General features: G+C 32.6%; 1 protein-coding gene across 2 annotated transcripts; it reads left to right on the forward strand.

Moving 5' to 3' along the window:
• Window positions 1–19,796: 19,796 nt before the first annotated feature.
• LOC148180631 (putative phosphatidate phosphatase) lies at window positions 19,797–26,746 on the forward strand. Of its 2 annotated transcripts, XM_088048891.1 has the most exons (6): window positions 19,797–19,881; window positions 21,792–21,943; window positions 22,511–22,818; window positions 22,864–23,098; window positions 25,654–25,759; window positions 25,953–26,043. In XM_088048891.1, the coding sequence occupies exons 1-5, from the start codon at window positions 19,809–19,811 to the stop codon at window positions 25,729–25,731; spliced, it is 846 nt and encodes a 281-aa protein (XP_087905017.1). In that variant the 5' UTR covers window positions 19,797–19,808; the 3' UTR covers window positions 25,732–25,759; window positions 25,953–26,043. The 2 variants fall into 2 exon arrangements, with proteins under 2 accessions (XP_087905017.1, XP_087905008.1); XM_088048882.1 differs by lacking the exon at window positions 25,654–25,759 and having other exon boundaries at window positions 25,953–26,746.
• The last annotated feature ends 49 nt before the right edge of the window (window positions 26,747–26,795 follow it).

The raw sequence follows: 26,795 nt of genomic DNA on the forward strand, positions 1-26,795 counted from the left end.
ACACTATAAATATGAAACTTTGAAGTGTTATTACTTCTAATGCGTTTATTAACTGTATCAAATTTCAGAATTTTTGGACGAGAAAGCAGATTTTAGTTTTTTTTTATTTTGGGCTGAATTAAAAATTCAAAAATCTCGATTAAATTGATATGTAGGTTTAAACGCCACAATAGTGAGATTTTAAAACTTAAATTCTTCTGACACGCTTATACTTATTAGTAATAAAGTAGTGCTGGTTTTGGGCCAATTTTTTTTAATTTGAAACAACTAGATAAGTGAAAGTTTCTCATGGGAAATAACACCATAAACTCGCGCCGAAAAATGTTTTTCCGTCTCGGCCAGAGTTATTTTTCATCCTTCACTCCTAAATCCGCTAATTGCGCAAACACTGACATAATGTGTTTCAAATTATGCAAGCACAAAATGTAAAATAACATTTATTTTGTAATACCTGTGAAAACACGCGATAAAACGTTCTCATTTTAATCTAATCTAAATCACTGTTAACCCCACAATTTCCATTTAGTTGATAAGAAAATGAGTAACATGCTAAATCCGTTTAATTTTATAAAAAATAAGAGCGTATATTATGGCGTCATCAATTAGACGCGTCTCCTCGCTCCATTCTTCCTCGGATTCTATTAGCACCCTTTCTTATACAATACCGTCAGGCTTGTCAATGCGATTGTCTCGGTAGTGGATTTTGCTGTATTCAGCGCGAGAGCGAATTGATCGCTGTTTTATTGGACATTTAATACATTATTGATGTTTCCCTATGTGATTCGCCATTTCGCGGTTTCATCAATTATTCTAGAGATTTTTCCCTCGATACGCCAATTAAAGTATAGCCCAGGCAAAATAGACACAAAATTCCCATAAGGCGGATTTGTAAATTAAAAATGAGAAAATTTATTTCAGAAAAGAGCTCCAAAATTCCAAAATTGGGAAAATTCGCCGTTAGAAAATTGACAAAAATTGAAAATTCGAGTTGAAATATTAGAATCAATTTTTTTTTATGTTTTTTTTAGTTCTGGTGATACATATTTGGAAAATTTAAAAATTTTGTATTTGGATGGAGAACATCTACTAAAAATGAACAATTTCCTTGAGATAAAATTGGAAAATTTAATTTTAGGAAAGAACTAGAAAATTGCTCTTCCGCCAAATCAAGAATTCTGCAATATTCGGAAAATTCGCCGTTAGAAAATTGGCAGTTTTCTTAAAGTTGACGCTCAGACAAATGAAAAATCCACTTGAAATTACAGTATCAAAATTTTACTTTTTTTTTTTAATTGTGACTCCTCAAAATTCGTTTGTTTCTTAATTGTGCGGATATTTAACAAACTCAAAAATTCTGTGTCTGTAGAGAAAATTTACAAAAAATATATAATTTACTTGAAATTAACACTCAGAAGAAATTAGAAAATTTAATTTCAGAAAAAAGTAACAAAATTGGGTAATTGTTTCTTATTTCTGTGAATAATGAAAAAATTCGAAAATTCTATGTTCAAATGGAGAAAATCTACTTATAAAATCTACTAATAAACAATTTTCTTGAAATTGTCACTCTCAGAAAAAATTGTAAAATTTAGTTTCAAAAAAGAGCCACAAAATTGCTCTTCCGCCAAATCTAAACTTCGGAAAATTCGCCGTTAGAAAATTGACGGTTTTCCTAAAATCGACACTCAGAAAAAGTGGAAAATTTGACATTAAATTTAAGATCAAAATTTTACTTTTTTTTAATTTTGGTTTTAAGAATTCGCTTGTTTCTTTAGTTCGGTGGATATTTGAAAAATTCAAAAATTTTGTATTTCGATGGAGAAAATCTACTAAAAATTGTCAATTTTCTTGAAATTAATACTCTCAGAAAAAACTAGAACATTTCAAAAAAGAGCTACAAAATTGCTGAATTAAGAATGCTGCAGATAATCTAAAAATTCGTCGTTCAAAAATTGAGTTATCCTAAAATCGATACTCAGAAAAAATGGAAAATTCATCTTGAAAAAGGAGAATCAAAATTCTAAATTTTAAAAATTCGTTTATTTCTTAGTTTAATTAGTTTAATTAGAAAATTAAATTTCAGAAAACTAAAATCGACACAGAAAAAATGACAAAATTGACTTGAAATAAAAGGTTCAAGATTTAACTTTTTTAATTTTGATTCTAAAAATTCTGCGTTTAGATCGAGAAAATCCACTAAAAATAGACATTTTTTTTTAATTTTAAAATAACACTTGGAAGAAATTAAAAAATTTAATTTCAGAAATGAGCTACAAAATTCCTCTTCCATCAAATTCTGCAAAAATTCGGAAAATTTGCCGTTAGAACATTAACTTTTCTAAAAAACGCCACTTAGGAAAAATGAAGAATTCGATTTAAAATAGGAGAATAAAAATTTTACTTTTTTTTAATTTTGACTCTGAAAATTCGTTTGCTTCTGTGGATAATTAGAAAATTGGAAAAATTCTGCGTCTATAAGAACAAATTTACGAAAAATATACAATTTTCTTAAAATTAACACTCTTTGAAGAAATTGGAAAATTTCATTTCAGAAAGAAGTAACAAAATTGCTTTTTTGCCAAATCCAGATTTCCGCAAATATTCAGCAAATTCGTCGTTAGAAAATTAGAAAACGGTTTTCCTAAAATCGACACTCAGAAAAAATGGAAAATTCATCTTGAAAAAGGAGAATCAAAATTTTAAATTTTAAAAATTCGTTTGTTTCTTAGTTTAATTAGTTTAATTAGAAAATTAAATTTCAGAAAACTAAAATCGACACACAAAAAATGACAAAATTGACTTGAAAAAAAAGGTTCAAGATTTAACTTTTTTTAATTTTGATTCTAAAAATTCGCGTGTTTCTTAATTAGAAAATTCGAAAATTCTGCGTTTAGATCGAGAAAATCCACTAAAAATAGACATTTTTTTTTAATTTTAAAATAACACTTGGAAGAAATTAAAAAATGTAATTTCAGAAATGAGCTACAAAATTCCTCTTCTATCAAATTCTGCAAAAAGTCGGAAAATTCGCCTTTAGAACATTAAGTTTTCTAAAAAACGCCACTTAGGAAAAATGAAGAATTCGATTTAAAATAGGAGAATAAAAATTTTACTTTTTTTTAATTTTGACTCTAAAAATTCGTTTGCTTCTGTGTATAATTAGAAAATTGGAAAAATTCTGCGTCTATAAGAACAAATTTACGAAAAATATATAATTTTCTTAAAATTAACACTCTTTGAAGAAATTGGAAAATTTCATTTCAGAAAGAAGTAACAAAATTGCTTTTTTGCCAAATCCAGATTTCCGCAAATATTCAGAAAATTCGTCGTTAGAAAATTAGAAAACGGTTTTCCTAAAATCGACACTCAGAAAAAATGGAAAATTCTACTTGAAACAATAAGTGAATCAAAAATTTTTTTTAATTGTGATTTTGCGAATTTGCTTATTTTTTTAGTTCTTTGGATGTTTGGAAAATCCAAAAATTTTGTATTTCGATAGAGAAAATCTACTAAAAATTGATAATTTTCTTGAAAAGAAAAAACTAGAACATTTCAAAAATGACTTAAAAAATAAAAGATTCAAGAATTAACTATTTTTAATTTTGATTCTAAAAATTTGCGTGTTTCTTAGTTGGAAAATTCCACTTGAAATAAGGGAATCAAAATTTTACTTTTTTTATTTGTGATTTTAGGAGTTCGTTTGTTTCTTTTTAGTTCTTTGGATATTTGGAAAATTCTAAAATTTTGTATTTAGATGAAGAAAATCTACTAAAAATTAACAATTTTCTTGAAATTAATACTCAGAAAAAACTAGAACATTTCAAAAAAGATTCGCCGTTCAAAAATTGAGTTTTCCTAAAATCGATACTCAGAAAAAATGGAAAATTTATCTAGAAAAAGGAGAATCAAAATTTAAAATTTTAAAAATTCGTTTGTAGATATTTAGAAAACTCGAAAATTATTTGTTAGACAGAGAAAATCTACTTATAATAGACAATTGTCTTGAAATTACACTCCCAAAGGAATTAGAAAATTAAATTTCTGAAAACTAAAATCGCCACAGAAAAAATGACAAATTTAACTTTTTTTAATTTTAATTCTAAAAATTCGCGTGTTTCTTAGTTCTGTGAATATTTGATAAATTCGAAAATTCTGCGTTTAGATAGAGAAAATCTACTAAAAATGGACATTTTTAAAATAACACTCAGAAGAAATTAAAAAATTTAATTTCAGAAATGAGCTACAAAATTCCTTTTCTATCAAATTAAAAATTCTGCAAAAATTCGTAAAATTCGCTATTAGAAAATTCAGTTTTCTAACAAACGCCACTTAGGAAAAATGGAAAATTCGGTTTAAAATAGGAGAATTAAAATTTTACTTTTTTAAATTTTGAATCTAAAAATTCGAAAGTTCTGTTTAGATGGAAAAAATTTACTAAAAATAGAAAAAATTCTTGAAGTTAACACTCAGAAGAAATTAGAAAATTTGATTTCAGAAAAGAGCTAGAAATTTGCTTTTCCGCCAAATCAAGAATTCTGCAAAAATTCGGAAAATTCACCGTTAGAAAATTCAGTTTTCTAAAAACGCCACTTAGGAAAAATGGAATATTCGATTTAAAGTAAGAGAATACAAATTTTAATTTTTTAAATTTTGAATCTAAAAATTGGAAAGTTTTGTTTCGATGGAAAAAATCTACTAAAAATAAAAAAAATCTTGAAATTAACACTCAGAAGAAATTAAAAAAACTTAATTTCAGAAAAGAGCTAGAAATTTGTTCTTCCGCTAATTCAAGAATTCTGCAAAAATTCGGAAAATTCGCCGTTAGAAAATAAAGGTCCCCACAAAAAATCAGCCTTACGCGAATTATTCCAAGCTTCATGTTTTTTTTGCCTGGACTATTATGTTATCTATCTCTCTTAAAACTTTGACGTAAATAACAACAATATTGACGTCATTTTGTATTTACGTTGGCAGCGCTGTCTGGCTCAATCACGGCGAATAAAGTGACATAAGAGTAGGTAAGATCACGAGTTAATTTACCGGAGCGGAACCAAAAGGGGACCTGAAGCGTGGAGTCGTCGTCAATGATGATGAGCTGGTAGGAGGCCGAAGCGGATCCGCCACCCTTACATCGAGTCGGCTTTGTGTTTACAAGCCACTGGTCCAGCATCGGGGATTATTAGTTTTTGATACGCGTCTTTCCCCATCCGACCGACAATGGGCTAAGTTTAGCGTATGATGATCTGTCACGCTACGTCAACTATCATAGACTAACGTTTTTGTTATTGTGACATATTGGTGGTTATTAAACGAAAAAAATACCGTCTAGTTGGCTGGGTTGTTGAGACGTCAACAATGACAGCTTTGCATGACAATTGAGCGAACACTGGATTTTTCGTTTTGTGACTGTCGTTCGTAAACTACTTGACCTAGCGATCTGTAATTTCGTCAGTTGATGGATCTTGAGTTGCTCTTTCGATTGGTTCAACACGCGAAGGTAAATTTCGTCCGGAAAATCGTTTTAAAAATGATCACTAAATGTCTGATTTGATCAATATCTCGTTTGTTCGTGGAGCAAACTTTAAGTAAGACTGCTCATTTTACGCAGAATTTTACGTACAATCCAAAACTGTCCTTGAAATTATTCTATGTCAAGAAACAGCTGAATTATTAGGGATTGAAGTTTTGGGGTAAAATATATCGTGTGAGCCACAAAATTTTTGTTTATGGTCGGTCATGAAAGAGAGAGACAGACATAGAAGTCATGTCGGAGTGAAATTTTGTTTTTGATATAACCTCACTTTTTTCATGAAAAATTACGAGGTGCAAATAAGAGAAAATGTATCGTCTGCCTCTCCAGAATCAATAATGTATTGATCAAATGACAAATGTCAAACTACTGTCAACTTTTTTCTCGACTTACGTAAATTTTGTCTTCTGAGTGTTATTTTTAAATTAAAAAAAAAATCTATTTTTAGTAGATTTTCTCTATCTAAACGCAGAATTTTCGAATTTTCCAATTAAGAAACACGCGAATTTTTAAAATCAAAATTAAAAAAAGTTAAATCTTGAACCTTTTATTTCAAGTCAAATTTGTCATTTTTTGTGTGTCGATTTTAGTTTTCTGAAATTTAATTTTCTATTTAAACTAATTAAAATAAGAAACAAACGAATTTTTAAAAATTTAAAATGTTGATTCTCCTTTTTCAAGATTTTCCATTTTTTCTGAGTATCAATTTTGGAAAAACTCAATTTTTGAACGGCGAATTTTGCGACTATCTGCCGCATTCTTGATTTGGTGGAACAGCAGTTTTGTAGCTCTTTTTTGAAATGTTCTAGCTTTTTCTGAATATTAATTTCAAGAAAATTGTCCATTTTTAGTAGATTTTCCCCATCGAAATACAAAATTTTTGAATTTTCCAAATATCCACAGAACTAAAGAAACAAACGAATTCTTAAAATCACAAGTAATAAAAGTAAAATTTTGATTCTTTTATTTCAAGTGTCGATTTTAGGTAATCTGTCAATTTTATAATGACGAATTTTCCGACTGTTTGCGAAAATATTGATTTGGTAAGAGAGCAATTTTGGAGCTTTTTTTGAAATTAAATTTTTCAATTTTTTTTTGAGTTTTAATTTCTGGAAAATTGTCTATTTTTGGAAGATTTTCTCCATCGAAACACAAAATTTTCCAAATATCCACAGAATCAAAGAAACAAGCAAATTTTTAAAACCAAAATTAAAAAAGTAAAATTTTGATTCTCCCATTTTAAATCGAATTTTCCATTTTTCCTAAGTGGCGTGTTTTAGAAAACTGAATTTGCCAACGGCGAATTTTTCGAATTTTTGCAGAATTTTTAATTTGATAGAAGAGGAATTTTGTAGCTCATTTCTGAAATTAAATTTTTTAATTTCTTCCAAGTGTTATTTTAATATTAAAAAAAATGTCTATTTTTAGTAGATTTTCTCTATCTAAAGGCAGAATTTTCGAATTTTCCAATTAAGAAACACGCGAATTTTTAGAACCAAAATTAAAAAAAGTTAAATCTTGAACCTTTTATTTCAAGTCAAATTTGTCATTTTTTGTGTCGATTTTAGTTTTCTGAAATTTAATTTTCTAATTAAACTAATTAAACCAAGAAACAAACGAATTTTTAAAATTTAAAATTTTGATTCTCCTTTTTCAAGATTTTCCATTTTTTCTGAGTATCGATTTTAGGAAAACTCAATTTTTGAACGACGAATTTTTAGATTATCTGCAGCATTCTTAATTCAGCAATTTTGTAGCTCTTTTTTTTGAAATGTTCTAGTTTTTTCAATTTCAAGAAAATTGTCAATTTTTAGTAGATTTTCTCTATCTAAATACAAATTTTTTGAATTTTTCAAATATCCACCGAACTAAAGAAACAAGCGAATTCTTAAAACCAAAATTAAAAAAAAGTAAAATTTTGATCTTCAATTTCATGTCAAATTTTCCACTTTTTCTGAGTGTCGATTTTAGGAAAACCGTCAATTTTCTAACGGCGAATTTTCCGAAGTTTTGATTTGGCGGAAGAGCAATTTTGTGGCCCTTTTTTGAAATTAAATTTTACATTTTTTTCTGAGAGTTTTAAGAAAATTGTCTATTATTAGATTTTATAAGTAGATTTTTTCCATTTGAACATAGAATTTTCGAATTTTTTAATTATTCACAGAAATAAGAAACAATTTTGTTACTTTTTTCTGAAATGAAATTTTCTAATTTCTTCTGAGTGTTAATTTCAAGTAAATTGTATATTTTTTGTAAATAAAAATTTTGTGGATCACACGTTAATTCTTAAGCTAATTCTAATTCAAAATTTTCTGAATATTTTTTATTGTAATTAATAAAAACGCAAATTTTTATTATTCTGATAATTAAAAAAAATAATTAGGCATTGATTTAGTTTTTTAGTTTGGCAACACTGTAGAAACAATTAAAACATGACACTTAGGATGACAATTTGCTTATTTTGAATCTACAGCAGGTTTAGTTGTAAATGTCCATTCAAGGTCACAAACTTTGAAATTTTTATCATGTAATTCGATCTTGTTGCTAATGTCCAATGGCGGTGCTGTGTGAGTTGGGTTTAGGTTGCAAATGTTCACTCAAAGTCATAATAATCTCATGTTAAAATTGACAAAACTCAAATTCTGGGGAATAATGATGCCAACCTTGTCATCTTAAAATTTCCAAAGTTAGTTCATCAAGATTCCAACCTTAGATAATGAAATAACTGTCAAACTGTAGGTTTAGGTCAAACTGAACACTTGCAATCTAAATCGACTGTTTTTAACTAATGACGTCATCAAAACTACGGAAACTAAGTAGGCCGATTGTTTTATTGTCATTGTAAGCCTACTTCGCCTACTAATTATTGTGCCTACTTCGTTAATTTACTGACACCCCGTTTTACACTGCTAAATTGTTAATAAAATAGCGTCCAGTTACTTCCGGTCGCCACTGTAATTTTTTAACTCTTTAAAAATAGACATTAATTTTGTCGAAATGGTGGATGCGCCGGGATAATAATTACTTATTAGGTCACCAATAAATGTATTTTTGTTATTTGTCAATTTGTGTGTTGGTAGCACTGTATTGCATTCAGTTTGACGTTTCAGAACTGTCATTCAACACGTCAAAAATGGCAGAATTTAAGTTTCACAGCCTGTTTGACAGGTTGAGGTTACATGCATCTTAATAGTGTATTTATGTAACAAGTCTTATAAATGTTGGTTTAGTTACGAACAGAGCGAGTGTTTAAAGTTGAAGTGTCAAGAGTAGTTTTTAAACGTGTTACATACTATACTTTTTCTACGATCTCAAATTGAAACTACTGAAAGAGCCCGTGACTAAAGCGCTACTGTGCTTCGAAAAGACAAATTTGTAGTAATAAGCTTACTTTAGACATTAAGCGACTTTACATAATGACAGATCTTTATTTTGAAGTCAAAATTCAAAGATTCAAAGCAGAAATATTTATTTCGGTCGATATCTCGTTTATTTATGAAGCAATCTTAACGTATTGGTACTCATTTTACGCAGAATTTTGCGTAGATTCGTTAAGATCGGTCCAGAGAAAACTGAGTTATGAGCGATCAAAATTTCGATTATTAAATTTTGAGTTGGAAAATTGACAATGACAATAAAACAATCGGCCTACCAGTTTCCGTAGTTTTGATGACGTCATTAGTTCAAAACAGTCGGTTTAGTTTGCCAGTGTCTATTTTGACCTAAACCTACAGTTTGACAGTTATTTCATTATTTAAGGTTGGAATCTTGATGAACTAACTTTGGAAATTTTAAGAATGCAAGGTTGGCATCATTATTCTCCAGAATTTGACATTTAGACATGAAAATTGCTGTGCATCAAGTTACAAAAGTTACACGATCGTTTTTTGTACCCCAAAACCCAACTCACATAGCACTGCCATTGCAACATTTGCAATAGGAACGAATCACACAATAAAAATTTTAGAATTTGTGACCTTGAGTCGACATTTGCTTAGGTTGCAAGTGTTCAATTTGACAGTTATTTCATTATTTAAGGTTGGAATGTTGATAAACTAACTTTGGAAATTTTAGGATGACAGGGTTGGCATTATTATTCCCCAGCATTTGAGATTTGTCAATTTTAACATGAGATTATTGAGATTATTATTGACCTTGAGTGAAAATTTGCAACCTAAACCTAAATCTGGGAACATTGAGTAAAAAAATCGATGTTGAACTCAATTTTAACAAGAGCACAATTACATCGAACTCCAATAACATCGGAGAAAACATCGATTTTGAAAAAATATGTAAATACAAAACTCAATATGGCATAGTTTATTGTGAAAAATAAAAATAAATGAAATTAATTAATAAAGCAACAAAATAATAAACAAATACGAGAAAAACAAAAATAAATAAAAACCGTAAGTAATAAACAAAATTAATAAGTAAATAAATTATAAAAAAATAACAAATTCGAGATTAATAAGAATAAACAAAATTCTAAAATATACGTTAAATACTATACTAAAATCATCGATTTTTAATGATACATACATCGAAATAAAAATCGATGTTTTTTCGGCAAAATCGTTATCAATAAAAAATCGATGTAAAAGTACCAGATTTGCCTAAACCAACTGAACGCAATCGTCTTTTGTCCCCAAAACCCAACTCACACAGCACCGCCATTGCGACATTAGCAACAAGATCGAATTACACGATGAAAATTTCAAAGTTTGTGACCTTGAATGGACATTTACAACTAAACCAGCTGTAGATTCAAAATACAGCAAATTGTCATTTTTCGATTGTTTCTTCAGTGTTGCCAAACTAAAAAAACGAAATTTATTAATTACAGTTAAATATAATCATAAAATTTAGAATTAGAATTAGCTTTAGAATTATATTTTAAAATAAATATAATATAAATATCAATAACTCCGAAACTAAAAAAGATTTTGAGAAACGGTTTTCACCATCGTTTTTGGGCTCATTCTACTTTAGAATAAGCCCTCAAAAGTCAAAAATTCAATGGTAAATTTTTTGGGCAAAAAAATTTTGCGACTCAATCGATGAAAAATTTTCAATTTTCCGTTTTTCGATCGCCTCTCGTAAACTACTCGCCCGATCGATGTGAGATTTGGCCAGTCGATAGATCTCGAGCTCCTCTTTCTGTCGATATATAATTCAATGTTACGAAACGCAGTTTTCGGCTCGAAACAGCGTCTTGAAATTCACCCAAAAATTACCCTCTGAAAATTTAATTTGGTCGAAACTTCGGTTATTTGTGAAGGCAATTTGAGCTGGATGGGCTCATTGAACGCAGAATTTCGCGCTGAATCCAAAAATATCCTTATTTTTCTCGTATGTCAACAAAGAACTGAGTTAGAGACGTTGGAAAATTTAGGTTGTCGCTGGAAGTTAGCTGCCTAATTTAGACTCGGTCGCTATCTTGCTTATTTATGACGCCATTCTCATTATCTAGTAGGAAGAGTACGTCACAGTGACAGTTCTCTCATTCGGCGCTACCAACCAAACCACCAAAACCAAAGCCCCCTGTCTAATTAATCACATTTCTAGCAAAAACGCCTTGAAAAAGTGACAATTTCGCCGATCCAAAGCAGAAATATTTCACATGCGAATATCTCCATGTCGAATATTGGATCATCGCCATGTATTCCTCGATCGCGGCAGCTTTATCCAAGATAAGACTCACGTACGACGTGTTATAAGATTCCAAACAGACGAGACCCGGATTGCCAGTATTGAGCGCTCCCGAATAAATCTTATTATTATCGAGAATGAGACGGAGTCAACATCGGTTTGACAGAAGGAAGCGCGGCCATGCTTAAATTAAATATTGCGGCACAAACCGCGCCCGCCGCAGTTGTCCGTTGCGCGCCCGCATCCCTGCAAAATCGCGGGGAAAAATCCTGCGAAAACCCGTCGGGGACGCCGCTTTTTATTAATTTTTATTGTTTTCATGGGGATGATGGGCGATGGGTGTTAATGGGGTTTCGTTGGGTGGAAGGATTTTGCGGTGGACGCAACGTAAGCACCCGCAGAACGGGGTTTCGGTACCTAAAGCTCCGAAGCTTTGAGCAGGTTTGCGAGGGGAATCCCGCCATCGCTCTCGTCTCCAAGGCAACGTGTAACCTTTGGGGCGGAGCAGCATATCGAATTATAACTGCCCCTCCACGCTCGACAACCCCTTCACCCGTCGAGACCCCAAATCCAATAATCTCACTCGCTTAGATTGTGACAGAATGATTTACTGACAACTCTAACCTTGCTAATAACAACATTCTAGCGGAATTTCCACGTATTATTTTCCGCGGACGATGGGGCGATGGGTTTTTTTTGTTGGGAAAACTTGGCTTGATGGGGAATTTTCCGGGCGCACAGAGAGAGAATTTCGGGCGAGGTTTGTGCGGTATGAAGCGCACCAGTGTGGTTGAAATCCAAATATTGACAAAAACAGACGGGGCGCATCCACAAAGCAATATTATACTGCTGTAAATTGTTTATGGTTGGCTCAAAATGAGAAAATCCCTTTGTTCTCTCTATACGAGTTTATTGTAATTGAATTCGAGTACAGTCGACGGAAAATTTCCCAAAAGTGGATTTTATGGCGGCCTCATCCAATTACGGAGTGGAATTAAATTTCAACATACCTGCGCCTCGGCTAATTATCTAGCCGGCTGTGGAACTTGACTGACAGTTTAGGTTGCAAATTCTATAATTTTGTGACGAAATTCAAGTTGTTTCACTTCATTTCGAACATCTTGAGGAGTCGGCACTAATTGATACACAGCAAATCTCATGTCAAAGTTGTCAAATGTCAAATTTTGGGGGATAATGTTGCCAACCTCGTCATCTTAAAATTTCCAAAGTTAGTTTATCAACATTCCAACCTTAAACAATGAAATAACTGTCAAATTGAACACTTGCAACCTAAGCAAATGTCGACTCAAGGTCACAAATTCTAAAATTTTTATTGTGTGATTCGTTCCTGTTGCAAATGTTGCAATGGCGGTGCTATGTGAGTTGGGTTTTGGGGTACAAAAGACGATCGTGTAACTTTTGTAACTTCGATGCACAGCTATTTTCATGTCTTAATGTCAAATTCTGGGGAATAATGATGCCAACCGTCATCTTAACATTTATTCGCAAAGTTACTGCATCAAGGTTACAACTTCAAATAAACAAAATAACTGTCAAAGTGAAGATTTACAACCGTTTTTCAGTTTTGAAGACAACTTCACTTCACATATGTGAGGACCCGCACTCAATGCTACCAACATTTCTAATATTTTATTGATTTCTGAGCTACTTGTTTAAAAATGGTGGAAAAGTGTACAACGTCTTTGCATATTTTTTATTGAAACCACAATTTTTCTGCGCGCTAAATTTAAAAAGCGGCTCCATGATTCCAAATTTTGAAGTTTGAAATTAAGTCGAAAAAAACAAGTTTCTAGGTATAATTCGGTCGATATCTCGGTTATTTACGGAGCAATCTTAAACTATTGGTACTCGTTTTGCGCAGAATTTCACGCAGAATCCAAAACTGGGCGAATTTTGAATGTCAATATCTCGGAAACTACAACAGATGGAAAGAAACGGTTTTCGCCATTGTTTTTTTCGCGATTTTTTAGATTTAGAAATCGTTCTTAGATTTTCCAAAAATTGAAAACTGTCAATGTTCTGAATCGATGTTTCGCTTATTTTTTGGAGTAAACTATCGTTATTATAGCTCATTTTACGCAGAATTTTGCGCAGATTCCAAAAAATTGCTAGTTTTTGAGATAGGTAAACAAACAACTAAGTTATAAGCAATCAAAGTTTCGGACATTAAATTTTGATTTGAAAAATTTTCAAAGTTATCTTCGATATCTCCGAAACTACAAGAGTTTTTTCAAACGGTTTTCACCAGCGTTTTTCTCGGCTCATTCTACTTTAGAATACGCCATCAAAAGTCGAAAATTCAATAGTCGATTTTTTGGGCAAAAAAATTTTGCGACTTAATCGATGAAAAATTTTCAATTTTTCGTTTTTTGATCGCCCCTCGTAAACTACTTGCCCTATCGATCCGAGATTTGGCCAATTGATAGATTTTAAGCTGTTCTTTAGATTTATGTACAACTCAAAGGCATTAAACGTCGTTTTTACCTCGAAAAAAATTATTGAAAATCACCCCAAATAGACCTCGTCAAAACAGTTTTTTGTCAATGTCTCGTTAATATTTGCCGCAAACTCAACTTATTTGTGCTCATTTTACGCAGAATGTCACGCTGAATCCAAAACCGGAAGAATTTTTAATTTTAGTCAACAAATAACTGAGTAATCGCCGTTTGAAGTTTTGAGATGTCGCCATAGGGCCAAATTTTTAAAGGTTCGAAACAATCTGCTCAATATTTTGGAAACTACGACAGATCGAAAGAAACGGTTTTCGCCATTGGTTTTCTCGCGATTTTTTAGCTAAGAATTTGTTCTTAGATTTTCCGAAACTCAAAAAACTGAATTTTTTGGAAAAAAATGCACGAATAAAAATATGTTAAAATTCTCGCTTATTTTTGTAGTAAAATTGAGTTTTTATAGCTCATTTTACGCAGAATTGTGAGCAGATTCCAAATATGGCCTTGAAATTCACGTAAGGCAACAAATAACCGATTAATGGCCGTTTAAAGTTGGTTGTTTAAAATTCATGGTTCAGCAAAGCGAGTTACACAATGCAATTCCTGCGAAATATCAAACAAGAACTCTCACATTTGTCAAATTGTCACCAAAATGAAGCAATAAACCTGTTTTTGTTACTTTTATTTTTATTTATTAAAAAACTTGACAGTTGTTTGTGGCGCCATCTATTAATTAAAACTGAAATTTATTCTTTACAGGTAACTGACTTATCCTTTTCAAATCCTACCGATTTCTCTCAAAATTCTCCCAAAACTACTAATATTTGGTGTTACCAACAAAACGACAAAAATCACAGCTTGCTTTAAATATCCCCACCGAAATGGAAACTTCATTTTTCTCGCAGTTTTTTCTAGGCGCCAAATTTAAAATGCAGTTCCGTGATTGGTCGTTTCGCACACGATTTACACAAGGTTGATTTTTCTAAACTGCGACATGTGTCAAATACGAACTGTCACATTTGTCAAATTGTCGCCAAGTTGTGAAAACGTAACCAATAAAAGTCATCTTGTCATTTTCAATGTGTTTTATTACAACTTTTTGGATTTATGACAGTTTAGTTTGACAGTTCGTAAAAGTCAAGCTCAATTCAGAACAGTGCTACCAACATATAAAACTAGATTTTCAGTTCAGTTGTGATTTTATCCGTTTTATTAATTCATTTTTTGTAGCTTTAATAGGCGCATTCACCATTTCTAGTGTATTTTTTCTTTATTAAACTGAAATTTAGCACGTAAATCAGTACGTCACTACAAAGTTTTCACTATTTTAAGTAATAAATGCGTAATCAGAAGAAGAATAGACCGCCAGCTGACCGTTTTCATAGAATTCTCATTCATACATCCTCTAATTTAATTTGTGATGGATCTAATCTCACACCATCTGAACATTTCGTATCTATTTCGCTAGGGAAGAGACGTAATGTGTGTGCGAAAAGGTTTAATGTCAACTGTAAGAGCCCCCTCAGCATTTGCTAATCCTAAAGGGCTGCAGCCCACCGCTTCATTGAGATGACTATTTGCTCTCAGCTTGGCATCGTTTACACCATTCCGCTTATCCCTCTACGATCTCACACTGATTGAACACATAAGCGTCCCCAAGGGCTTTATCCGCCAAATAAATAATATCAGACCATAAAGGACTAATCAGTATTTTATTATCCAACTCTTTGTTCTTTTCTTCGCCTATATTATCACACATAAAGTGAATAAAATACATTATTTTACTATATACAGGGTGTTGTAGGTTTCGGGGCATTTTTAGGGTTTGTAATGTTTGTTTTTGTTGGGTTGGCAACGATCTGTAGTAACCAAAAAGGTAAAATTAAGTTCCTTTTAGTGCTAAACTTTTGTTTCACACGTGTTTTATTAGAGAAAATATTGACGTTCATTTAAATTCAGTAGAGCGCGTCTCGTATAGGCAACCAACAATACACGGAAAGTTTGAGTGGTGTGAAACAACCTGAGAACTTGGTATCACACGACACGTTTACACTGCACCAATAAATGTCGGGCGTATTGTTGGTTGCATATTACAGTTTCTGTAAAGTTACAGTGGCGGGCAAAATAAAGTGGTGAAAATTGAGCTGTGTAAAACAGGCTTTCAAAGTAGGCTCAACAATGACATTAATAAAACAAAAGAAACAATCGACATTGATGCATTTCTGACGAGTTGATTCAATTTCATGGCAAGCTGAGAATTGAGAATGACTTTTGAGAACTGTCACTAAACTAAACTGCGTTTTTCCTGTCCAAACTTGGAATAAAACATACTGAAAATAACAAAATGTTTTTTTTTTGGTTACGCTTTCACAACTTGGCGACAATTTGACAAATGTGACAGCTCGTATTTGATATTTGTCGCAGTTTGGAAAAATCAACATTGTGTAAATCGTGTTGCGAAATGACCAATCATGGAGCTGCATTTTAAATTTGGCGCCTAGAAAAAGTTGCGAGAAAAATGAAGTTTCCATTTCGGTGGGCATGTTCAAAGCAAGCTGTGATTTTTGTCGTTTTGTTGATAACATCAAATATTAGTAGTTTTGGAAGAATTTTGAAAAATCTGCAGGTTTTGAAAAGGATAAGTTAGTTACCTGTAAAGGATGAATTTCAGTTTAATTAATAGATGGCGCCACAAACAACTGTCAAGTTTTTAATCAAATAGAAATAAACATGACAACAACAGGTTTATTGGTTCAATTTGGCGACAATTTGACAAATGTAACAGTTCGTGTTTGGCATTTGTCGCAGTTTTGAAAAATTAACGTTTTGTAAATCGTGTGCGAAATGACCAATCACGGAGCTGCATTTCAAATTTGGCGCCTAGAAAAAACTGTAAGAAAAATTAAGTTTCCGTTTCGGTGGGCATGTTTAAAGCAAGCTGTGATTTTTGTCGTTTTGTTGGTAACACCAAATATTAGTAGTTTTGGGCGAATTTTGAGAGAAATCGGCAGGTTTTGAAAAGGATAAGTTAATTACCTGTAAAGGATGAATTTCAGTTTGATTAATAGATGGCGCCACAAACTGTCAAGTTTTTAAACAAATAGAAATAAACATGACAACAACAGCTTTATTGCTTCAATTTGGTGACAATTTCACAAATGTGAGAGTTCTTGTTTGACATTTTGCAGGAGTTGCATTGTGTAACTCGCACTGCTGAACGATTAATTTTGAACAACCAACTTTACTCAATTATTTGTTGTCGTACGGTAAAAATTCTCCCGGTTTTAGAATCAGCGTAAGATTCTGCGTAAAAATAAGCCCAAATAAGTTAAATGTGCTTAAAAAATAAGCGAGGAAAACGTATTTTTTGGATGATTTTCAATATTTTTTTCAAGGTAAAATCGACGTTTAATCCCATCGAGTTATGCATCAATCCAAAGAGCAGCTCAAAATTTATCAACTGGCTAAATTTGATATCGATCGGACAAAAAGTTGACGAGTTTTGGCCAAAAAACAAAAAATTGAAAATTTTTCATAAATTGAGTTTTGATTAATAGATCAATAGATGTCAAACAACTGTCGGGTTTTTGAACAAATAAAAAATAACAAAAACAGGTTTATTGCTTCAATTTGATGACAATTGCGACAGCTCTTGTTTGACAGGAATTGCAGGAGTTTACAAAAATAGCATGGTGTTGATTCGTTCTGTTGAACAACCAATCGTAGAGCCTCATTTTAAATTTAGCGCCTATAAAAAAAATTCTCTGCAGGGAAAATAAGGTTTTAATGGTGAATAAGCAAACTTATTTCGACTTCGAACATTTTATCGCCATTTTTAAATAAGTACAACAGTGACGTCATTTATATTTATAGATTTAAATTTATAAAAATTAACAAGTTTATTAATTATAATGATTTGAAAATGACAATCAAGTTAAATTTTGACAGTATGAAGTAGGAGTTGATCAAAAATTAAAGTTTACCACGTAATATTTCTTTATTTTTTATTAAAAACGTCTTGTTGCATTCAAATAAAGCAGAATTTTCTTTATTAAGTTTGATATTTATCCAACTGTAAGAAAAAGAAAAAACGAACAGAGCCTAAATACCACTTTTTTATTAAAAAAACACCGCGAACTGGCAACGTCGCCTAGGAAGATTATCTGGTGAGAAAACAAATGTCAGATTCGTGACATTTCTGAAAATTACGCAGTTTTTATGTCAAAAAAACGTCTCTTTTACAGCCTGTGGACTGTAAAACAAACAATTAATCCTAAAAAGACTCGACACAGCGTGAAAGCCGTTGTGTAATCAAATGTCAATCAGAAAACTAACCTATTTTATTTTATCACCAAAAAATATCGGCAACGTTGCGGGTTGTAAAGTGGAAGAAGCGTGCAGTGTTGGTCGTTTTTAAAAACACAGCCGAACGACGAATCACAGAGGCGCATTTTAAATTTGGCGCCCACAAAAATTCTCTGCAGGAAAAATCGCCTTTTCTATTGGTAGTCATGATAACGTCCTATTAGTAGGTCAACTGTTTGATTTCTGCCCTACAATTTTTCAAAGAGTTTTGTGCAAAAGCTAAGCTTTAAGAATTATTTGTTTTTCAGAGACTAGAATTATGATTTGTGACATTTCGTGCATTTTGTGAGAAGGTTGGTATCATTGCCTCCCCAAAATTTAACATTTGCCAGTTTTAACATAAGGTTCGGTGTGAATTTAGACCACGTTATAATTAAGTAATGCGGTTTCTTAAAGATGTGTTCCTACTGACGTGAAGTTGTCTTCAGATGCCACTTTTGCTTAAAAACTGTAATTTTACAGTCAGTTTGGTTATAAAACTCCACTTTGATAGTTATTTGTTTATTTCAAGTTGAAATCTTGACGAATCAACTTTGGAAATTTTAAGATGACTAGGTTGGCATCGCCCTCGACATTTGACAATTTTGACATGAGATTTGCTGCGTATTAATTAGTGCGTGTCCTCAAGTTGCTCCAAGTGAAATTCCCCTCAGAAACGGTAAGAATCAACTTGAATTACATTAACTGAACTTACACGATCGTTTTTTGTACCCTAAAACGCTTGACACATAGGCGTAGAAGTATCGGGGGCTCATCAGACAACACCTACGAATTGTTTCAGTGTTATTAAAACACACTGAAAAACGCGAATTGTAGTCGACAACGCCGAGATTTCAAGAATTTCCACCCATAAAACGAATGTGTTTTGAGCAATCTCACCTCATGTTACGCCACTGTTTTTCGAAGTTCTGTAAACTGTCAAATTTTAACTAAACGACCGATCACAGCGGCGCATTTTAAATTTAGGCCCACAAAAATCGCCTTTAGTTTTGGTAGTTATGAAAACGTCCTGTTAGTAGTTCAACTGTTTGATTTTTGAGCTACAATGTCGTTGCACTTTATTTTGCCCGTCCCTGTAATAAAAAGGCAAATTTTTCAAGTTTTGTGCAAAAGCTAAATTCTAAGAAATTTTGAATATGACAAGGTTGGTATCATTGCCTCCCCAAAGTTTGACATTTGCCAGTTTTGACATAAAATTCGCCGTGAATATACGTTACGCAATAATTAAGTAGTGCCGGTCCTTAAAAACGTTAAAAAACATCTAAAAACTCCGACTCTAAACCCCCCAATCCGGCCCTGCCTCGATGAATAATTCGCCCAAGATTTCTCTCAACCCGAGATCAAAGTTTAATTGTCATCGCAACAGCGCCAAACCTACAAAAATGAGGTAAAAATGTACAAACTCGTAATTCCCAATACGAAATACGATAATTGATTACTGCGCAGTTGCAACATTTTATTCAGGTGTGTTGGTTGGTTACATTGGTTAAATTTTTCAGTTGACTTCTGACTTATTGTAGTCAGTGTAGTGAACTCGGCGATCGCGTAGTGTGCTGTGATCAAGTGTCAAACGTCAGTTTCTCCCATTTTCGATGAATGAAAGCACGGCATGTGGTCTCGGATGACAAAAGAGAATGAATTAGGATGGGAAAAAAAGGAAAATCTTTTTTATTAAGAAACGGGTTATTGAGATTTTGTCCAGAATCCGTCAAACTTTTTTAGTTCGACCTGCAACAATAGTATTACCACAGAAATATAAATAAATAGATTACCTGTGATTGGTGGCAATAATGGCAAGTGAGGAGTCGTCGATTGTTTTGCCAGCGAAAAAGCTCGTTTTGGATGTTATTTTATTAATGTGTGGTGAGTTTTTGCATTTTTTATTTATATTTATTTCCCCTAATTTAGAGAGATAACATATTTATTGATTTACCTGTGATAAACACAGTTGGTATCACCCCTTGTCCCTAAACTGGGTTGTTTTAAAGTAGGCCACGATGAAAGATCGCATGTCTGTGATTAATTAACGTGAATTTGAAATTTTCTCATTCTTCGTTTTTACAGCCTCAAACTGTTTTCAAACCTTTCATTACCTCACGAGTCAAGTGGGCCGTGGATAATTTAATTACGCAAAAGAAAATAAACAAAATAATGCAACGTTAGGTTATGTTTATGTAGATGCGGTGACATTGACATTCACTATCAAAGACATGCGCAAACAATGGCGCTAATTATGTTTATTCGTCTTTTCTTTTTATTATCTTTGCTATTAACACCTCGGGAAATACGTAAGCGCAGTTTTATAACTTTATTGTTAAAAAGTGGTGAATTATTAATAATGAAAGTGGTCATAAAAACAGAATTATGACTAAAACAGATAATTTTTTTATCGTTTATCTTTGAGAGTTACTTACGTAACTTTGATTATATCCAAGGATCTAATCGTCACGAAATAAAGTTGGTAGTTTTGTAAATAATAATTTTTGTAGTGACAGTCTAAAAAGCGATGCATTATCATAGTGACTTGCGGAAGTAAACGTTCACTTTATTGTACTAGTAACTAAAACTATGTAAATTTTTTGGTCGATTTCTCGCTTATTTTTGGAGCAAATTTGCGTTATTGGGGCTCATTTTTCGCAGAATTTCGCGCAGATTCCAAATCCGGGATCAAAATTTACGTACGACAACAAGTAACTAAGTTATGGCCGATCAAAGTTTCGGATAGTTGATTTTTATTTTTCATTTTGAAACTAAATATCTCGGAAACTATTCCAGATATTGGAATGCGGTTTGCGCCATCGTTTTTCTCGCGATTTTTTACATAAAAAATAGTTTTTAGATTTCAAAAAATTCGAAAGTTGTAGTTTTTTGCAAAAATTCATGACTAAAACTATGCCAAACTTCTAGCTAATTTTTGGGAATAAATTAATTTGCTTTTAGATTTTCCGAAAGTCTAAAACAATTTTTTTTTAGTTTCATGACTTCTTCGGTCGATTAATCGCTTAATTTTTGGACTACTTATGCGTTATTAAGGCTCATTTTACGCAGAATTTCGCGCAGATTCAAAATCCGGGCTTAAAATCCACGTTCGACAACAAACAACCGAATTTATGAACCGACGATTGTGTAAAACAACATACTGCTCATTTACAAACGACTATCTACAGGTATGTAAAACAACATTAAGACAAATGAGTTTTTTTCTACTACTGCTAACTGTACAATAAAAATGTTTACCTGCCGCAAATTTCAAATTTTGATTCAAACAAGAAATTCATGTTTTAAAACAGCAGAACGAGATATGACCCTGCAACTGTTTCCAGTTGGCGATAAAAATTTTTATGCCCTACGTCTTGTCTAAGTGTCTTGATCGCACTCATTTGTTACTCACCTCGCTCGGCTTGTAATCTCCGACTCGTTCGATAAAGAATCACTTTACTGACTTGCTACATAAATAACTATTATTAATGAGGGGCCGTTCTGTTTGGTCGTACGGTGCACCATTGTTTTCTATTTCCGGCATAACCGGAAGTGTTTTACGTAATAAAAATCCCATAAAAGTGTTTCATTTCGGCTTTATTTTTGGGAAAACATATTAGATAAAATTAGATAAAATATTTATAATCTTTTTCTCAGTAAATATTTATAAATTTCTTTACTGATTTCCAGATATCGGGTCATTATCATGTTTACAAAAGCTGATTTCTGTGATGTAATTTTTCCACTTTTTTTTTTGTTAGGTTGGCACCCAATTCAAAGTTTTTTTGTTCCAGTGGGGTTCCCCATTCTGTTTATGTTCCTTTGGGGAAGTCCATACCGAAGAGGATTTTTCTGCAACGATGAAGACTTATTACACCCATATCACCCATCAACAGTTCCCAGTATTTATCTCTATATCGTCGGGATTGTCATGAATACAATCGTCGTAAGTGTGTTTCTTTTTATTCGTTTTGATTGTCATCAGTGAATCACATCGAGTTGCGTGTGAACTGTAGACATAATAAAAAAAGATGACTCAAAGCAAATCTAGTCGACTTGGATAAATCCTACGATCTAGTAGGCTCGTTTTTGTCAGAGTTTCAAAGCCCGCTCGATGTCATGTTTGAAGTAAATTGTGCAACGATAACAGAGGGCCTTGGAAAAAATTGAACAACTCTTTATCACAGCAACGACAGTTTCCACATTCGTCTGTTATCAATCACCATAACCACTTCACATGTGTTTCTTTTTTTTGCCGTCTATAGTGGATTGTTTTCCCCCCAAAGAAACCGTCCGTCTGTTTTCTCCTCGTCACATTTTGATGACTAAGTTTTTATTGATCTGGGAAGTTTACGAGAGTCACTAAAAGCCGGAAGCAGACGGGCGCTATACATTTTTAATACACAATCAGCCATTCTGGGCATCGTGACGTCATGCTCGCCCAATCACATTTCGCATAAACGGATCAAGTTAGCGATAAACAAACGATAATGCACGGCTTGCTTGTCCGCAGATGCTGCTGATCGAGTTCCTGAATCAGCCCCAGACGACCAAGAAAGTATTCTTCGTGGGTTTCGAAATCCCCTTCTGGGTCTACAACTTCTACTACGTGATCCTCGTCTTCGCCTTCGGGATGGCGTGCTCGCAGCTCACCACCGACATCATGAAATACACGGTTGGGCGTCTGCGCCCCCATTTCCTCACCGTCTGTTTGCCCAGCATTAATTGCACCTTACCGGAAAACCAGCACGTTTATCACGAAGATTTTAACTGTACAAACAGTAAATATAAGAATGATGCAAGAATAATGAAAGAGATGAGGTGAGATATCTCCGGAATGTCCCCAATTTAATTTTTTTTTTTCAGATTGTCTTTCCCTTCTGGACATTCCTCTTTCTCCATGTACACGATGCTGTATTTCGCCATTTATTTGCAAAGACGAATGGACTGGGACGGATCAAAACTGCTAAAGCACGCTTTACAATTTTTGGCGGTTTTGGCGGCGGTTTTCGTCGCGATGACGAGGATATCAGACTACAAACATCACTGGAGTGACGTTCTTAGCGGTTTAGCAATTGGGACCATCGTAGCTTGCGTCACTGTAAGTGTCAGTGACTTTTGCTTGTTTGGAGTGAAGTTAGACACGACACCTCAGTTTGCGTTGTAATTAACTGTGTGATTAGCCAACTAAGTCGTTAAACCTGAATTAGGTAGAATTACGTAGTCTGGAGATTATAAACACACAGAGTGATTCTTTTTAATAATAATTTGGAGTTTGGAACGTAGGTCTTAGCGAATTCTCAATGTGATGAAGGAGCACATGGGCGTAGAATCAACTGGGGGCAGGGGGGCAGAATTTCATTGTTTTAATATGGGGGACAGAAAATTGCTGTTGCGTCACCAATGAACTGTCAAAACACGCGAGCAACGCGAATTGAACCCATTTTTTACACATTTACTCAAATTTGATTAACCCTTGTAAACGTTTTGACGTTTTTCTCATAAACTACAAAAGGTGAGAATTTGAAATTTTGGGAACAAAAATAAGCGAATAAGACAAATCGAATGACAATATTCACATATTTGTGACACTTCCGGTTATGCCGGAAGTAGTAGTCAACTTGCTTATTTAAAATGAAACACCCCATATATTATTCTTTTCAGATTCTACATCGAAATTAAGGGTGACTTTATGGTTAATGTGCTATACTTAATTTGAACAATTTCAGAGATATCTTGATTTTTGTAAAAAAAAAATACACAACAGAAGTGAAGTGGAAAATAAGCACTATACAAACGTACAATAAAATTTTGCGTTAACTTTATGTATTGGACACCTATTTCCTACTAACAATACGAAAAAAAGAAGTGTTTTTACTCTTGTTTCCAATTTTTTGAAGCATGCTTTGGAATGTTAATAATTTATTTTTATGTGGATCTTTTATAAACAAATTTGGTGGTCTAATAAAAATAAAAAAAATCAAAAATGTTTGTGGAAATATTTTTTTTTGTAATGCAAATTTTATTTTTTTTTGGAAAATCGATATATTTCAGAAATGTAGGTAGAGTATGGTATATAAAAAGTGATCTTCAATTTGCACATAGAATTCAAAAATGCAATAAAATATAGTGTTCCATTTTTAATAAGCAAGTTGACTGCCACTTCCGGCATAACCGGATGTGTCGTAAATGTGAATCTATTTATTCGATTCATCCTATCAGCTTACTTTTGTCCCCAAAATTTAAAATTCTTATCATTTGCAATTTCTGAGAAAAATGGTAAAATTTATAGGGGAAGTGTACCGAATATTGAATACTTTTTTAATGAAAATTTATTAAAAATACTTGCTTTTAAATTGAATCAATTAAATTATTTATTTATATTGAGTTTGAAATGTTTATTTTATGATCCATACGCTTAAATTACAAAAAAATATCCGATTATCGGCAAATATGTATTTTGTCATAAATTTGAGGTTCTAAATAAAGTTTCCTAATACTGGATATCCAATAATGGGTATCAGAGATCCGAATATGGAAGATCCAATAATAGGAGCCGAAAATAAAAATATTGTTTTCATTTATTTATAAAGGTTTAATAGTATTTTAATGAACAAGTAACTGAAAAGTAAGTCGTAATAATTAATAAAAATGTAGTCAACGACGTCCTTTAATATAAATGTTTCTAGCATCATAAATGGCTCTGGAATTCCTGTCGTGCACTACTTTGCCGCTTTGTTTTCGTAGTGAATATAACTATCTTGAAAATTATTTATAATGTTTTGTGTCCAAATTTTTGATTTTCAGGTTTCAAACCACAACTAAAACGGTTTTCTTCTTAAAACTTATTTTGCTCTATGATTGAGGTTAACTACAAATGTCAGTTGAAAAATCTAAACCCACTTTACCTCTTGATGCTGAAAACATTTATAAACACCTTGTGTAACATTCAATTACATGGTTACTTAATATTGGATATCTAATATTGAGAAATTGAAAAATTCGGTATTTACTTACCCAATAAATAAAAATTTAATAAATAAATGTATGTATTTAAACCCGCGCAAACAAAATATGCAAATTATCAAATTATCACAAAAGACTTTCGTGTTGTTATTTTCGCCATATTGAAAAACTGACACGTGCGAGGAATTATGACCTGAAATCTTGTCAAATTGCAGCTAATGACTTAGCGGCAACTAAAGTCTCGTTAGGTATCCAATATTAGGCAACCATCCAATATTCGGGCGCTCTTCCCCTATATATGTTTACAACAGTTAAATATTGGGGAAATATTGCTGCATGATCAATGCCTCCAAGCCAACTGTCAAAAATCCGTCATCTGTCAGATTTAATTTTCGTTTTTAATTAACGGATTGCGAGTGTCTGAAGAAGTTTTGGCCGTTTTCACGAAAACGATATTTTATTGTAGTTCCGACAAACGTTTCCATAACTTCTACTCTTGCGAAAAGCGCAATTTTTTCGCATTGGTGTGGTGTAAGAAACGACACACCCACAAAAGTCAACGCCGCCTCTGATTGAAAAGAATCACGCTGTATTTGCGATCAACAAAATTTGTAATTAGAGTCGGTATAATCGCTGCTTACTCCAATCACAACGTTTGTTGGTCACGTGATAATCAATGTGATGTTACAGGCTGCTTATTTAGGGAAATTTGAGACAAAAAATAGGGAATATGAGTTCATCCCAGGTACTGCCACAGACGCCGCATGAGCATGTATATAATAGTTTTAAGATGGAGGTACTACTTTACGTTTTATTGCTAAATTTACTAACAAAACTAAATGGACGCATCGCATGTTCCAATCAAGTGTGCTGAGGAAAAACGGATGTCTTGGATTGAACCCGTTCTCATTCTTTTTTTGACATGCGATACTGTCATTCTTTTTGTAGTTTTGTATTTAAAATAAATTTGATAAGTGTGTATTTTTCAGGCTCGCGTCTTCTCCACGCTATTCCAATCAAATTCCAGTACTACTAAAGAAGACTTGAGAAGAAACTTGGTGGAAATGGAGAGAATCAACGGGAACAACGCACAAACGGTTTAGATTCTACCTTCGTTTTTTTAAATTTCGCGCCCACTGTTGTGATAATGGAGCATGCATGTGATTTTTATTTTTGTATATATCACGCCAGAATGATTTACATGTGTGAATGCCCAATTTAACTTAAAGACTTGTGACTGTTTTTTTTTTAAATTTTATTTCTAATTACTGTTACTACTAATTACTGCTCTTTAAATTAATTTTAGGCGTAGAAAAACTAGTGAAAGTGATGAAAATTGTATCACTGCCACCAATTTCGATTTTCCTAGATGTTATTAGGCCTTTAATACTCCTCTGAGGTAGTTCCGTTTCTAAATTGATATTAATTCAGAGCGATTTTGAAAATTTTTTAAAATCACTCACAGTAACGAGCAATAAAATTTGGTTGCAATAGTTACACGGAGTGGTCACGTGAAAAAAGCAAGGCCTACTATATTTGTTTGCTGCTTTATTATTGTCCACCCTGTATAAATATTCATTGTGATTGGTGTACAACTTAATTGAACGCAGCTATTTCGAATTCGGTTTTTTGACCAGGAATTTACTCTTTACAAATCGGTAATTAAATTACGTGAGTTTCGGTCAGTTTTTATACACTATTATGTACTTGTTTTGTTTGGATATTTATTTATTTATTGTATTGCATTGTCAACTCTTACCCATATTAAATACGAACATCTAAATTGCGAATTAATGATAGAACATTTTCTCACCCTATTTTTCCTGCACAGT

This window comes from Gnatocerus cornutus, chromosome 1, assembly GCF_029298725.1.
Source record: "Gnatocerus cornutus isolate USDA-ARS CGAHR chromosome 1, icGnaCorn1.1, whole genome shotgun sequence".
NCBI classification, from domain to species: Eukaryota; Metazoa; Arthropoda; class Insecta; order Coleoptera; family Tenebrionidae; genus Gnatocerus; species Gnatocerus cornutus.

What these genes read in the sequence shown, in the direction of transcription:
- LOC148180631 (XM_088048882.1), top strand. Translation starts at nt 19,809, where the DNA reads ATGGCAAGTGAGGAGTCGTCGATTGTTTTGCCAGCGAAAAAGCTCGTT. An exon ending in TTGTCATGAATACAATCGTC is followed by an intron (nt 21,944 to 22,510) that starts GTAAGTGTGTTT and finishes GCTTGTCCGCAG; the next exon opens with ATGCTGCTGATCGAGTTCCT. An exon ending in CCATCGTAGCTTGCGTCACT is followed by an intron (nt 23,099 to 25,952) that starts GTAAGTGTCAGT and finishes TGTATTTTTCAG; the next exon opens with GCTCGCGTCTTCTCCACGCT.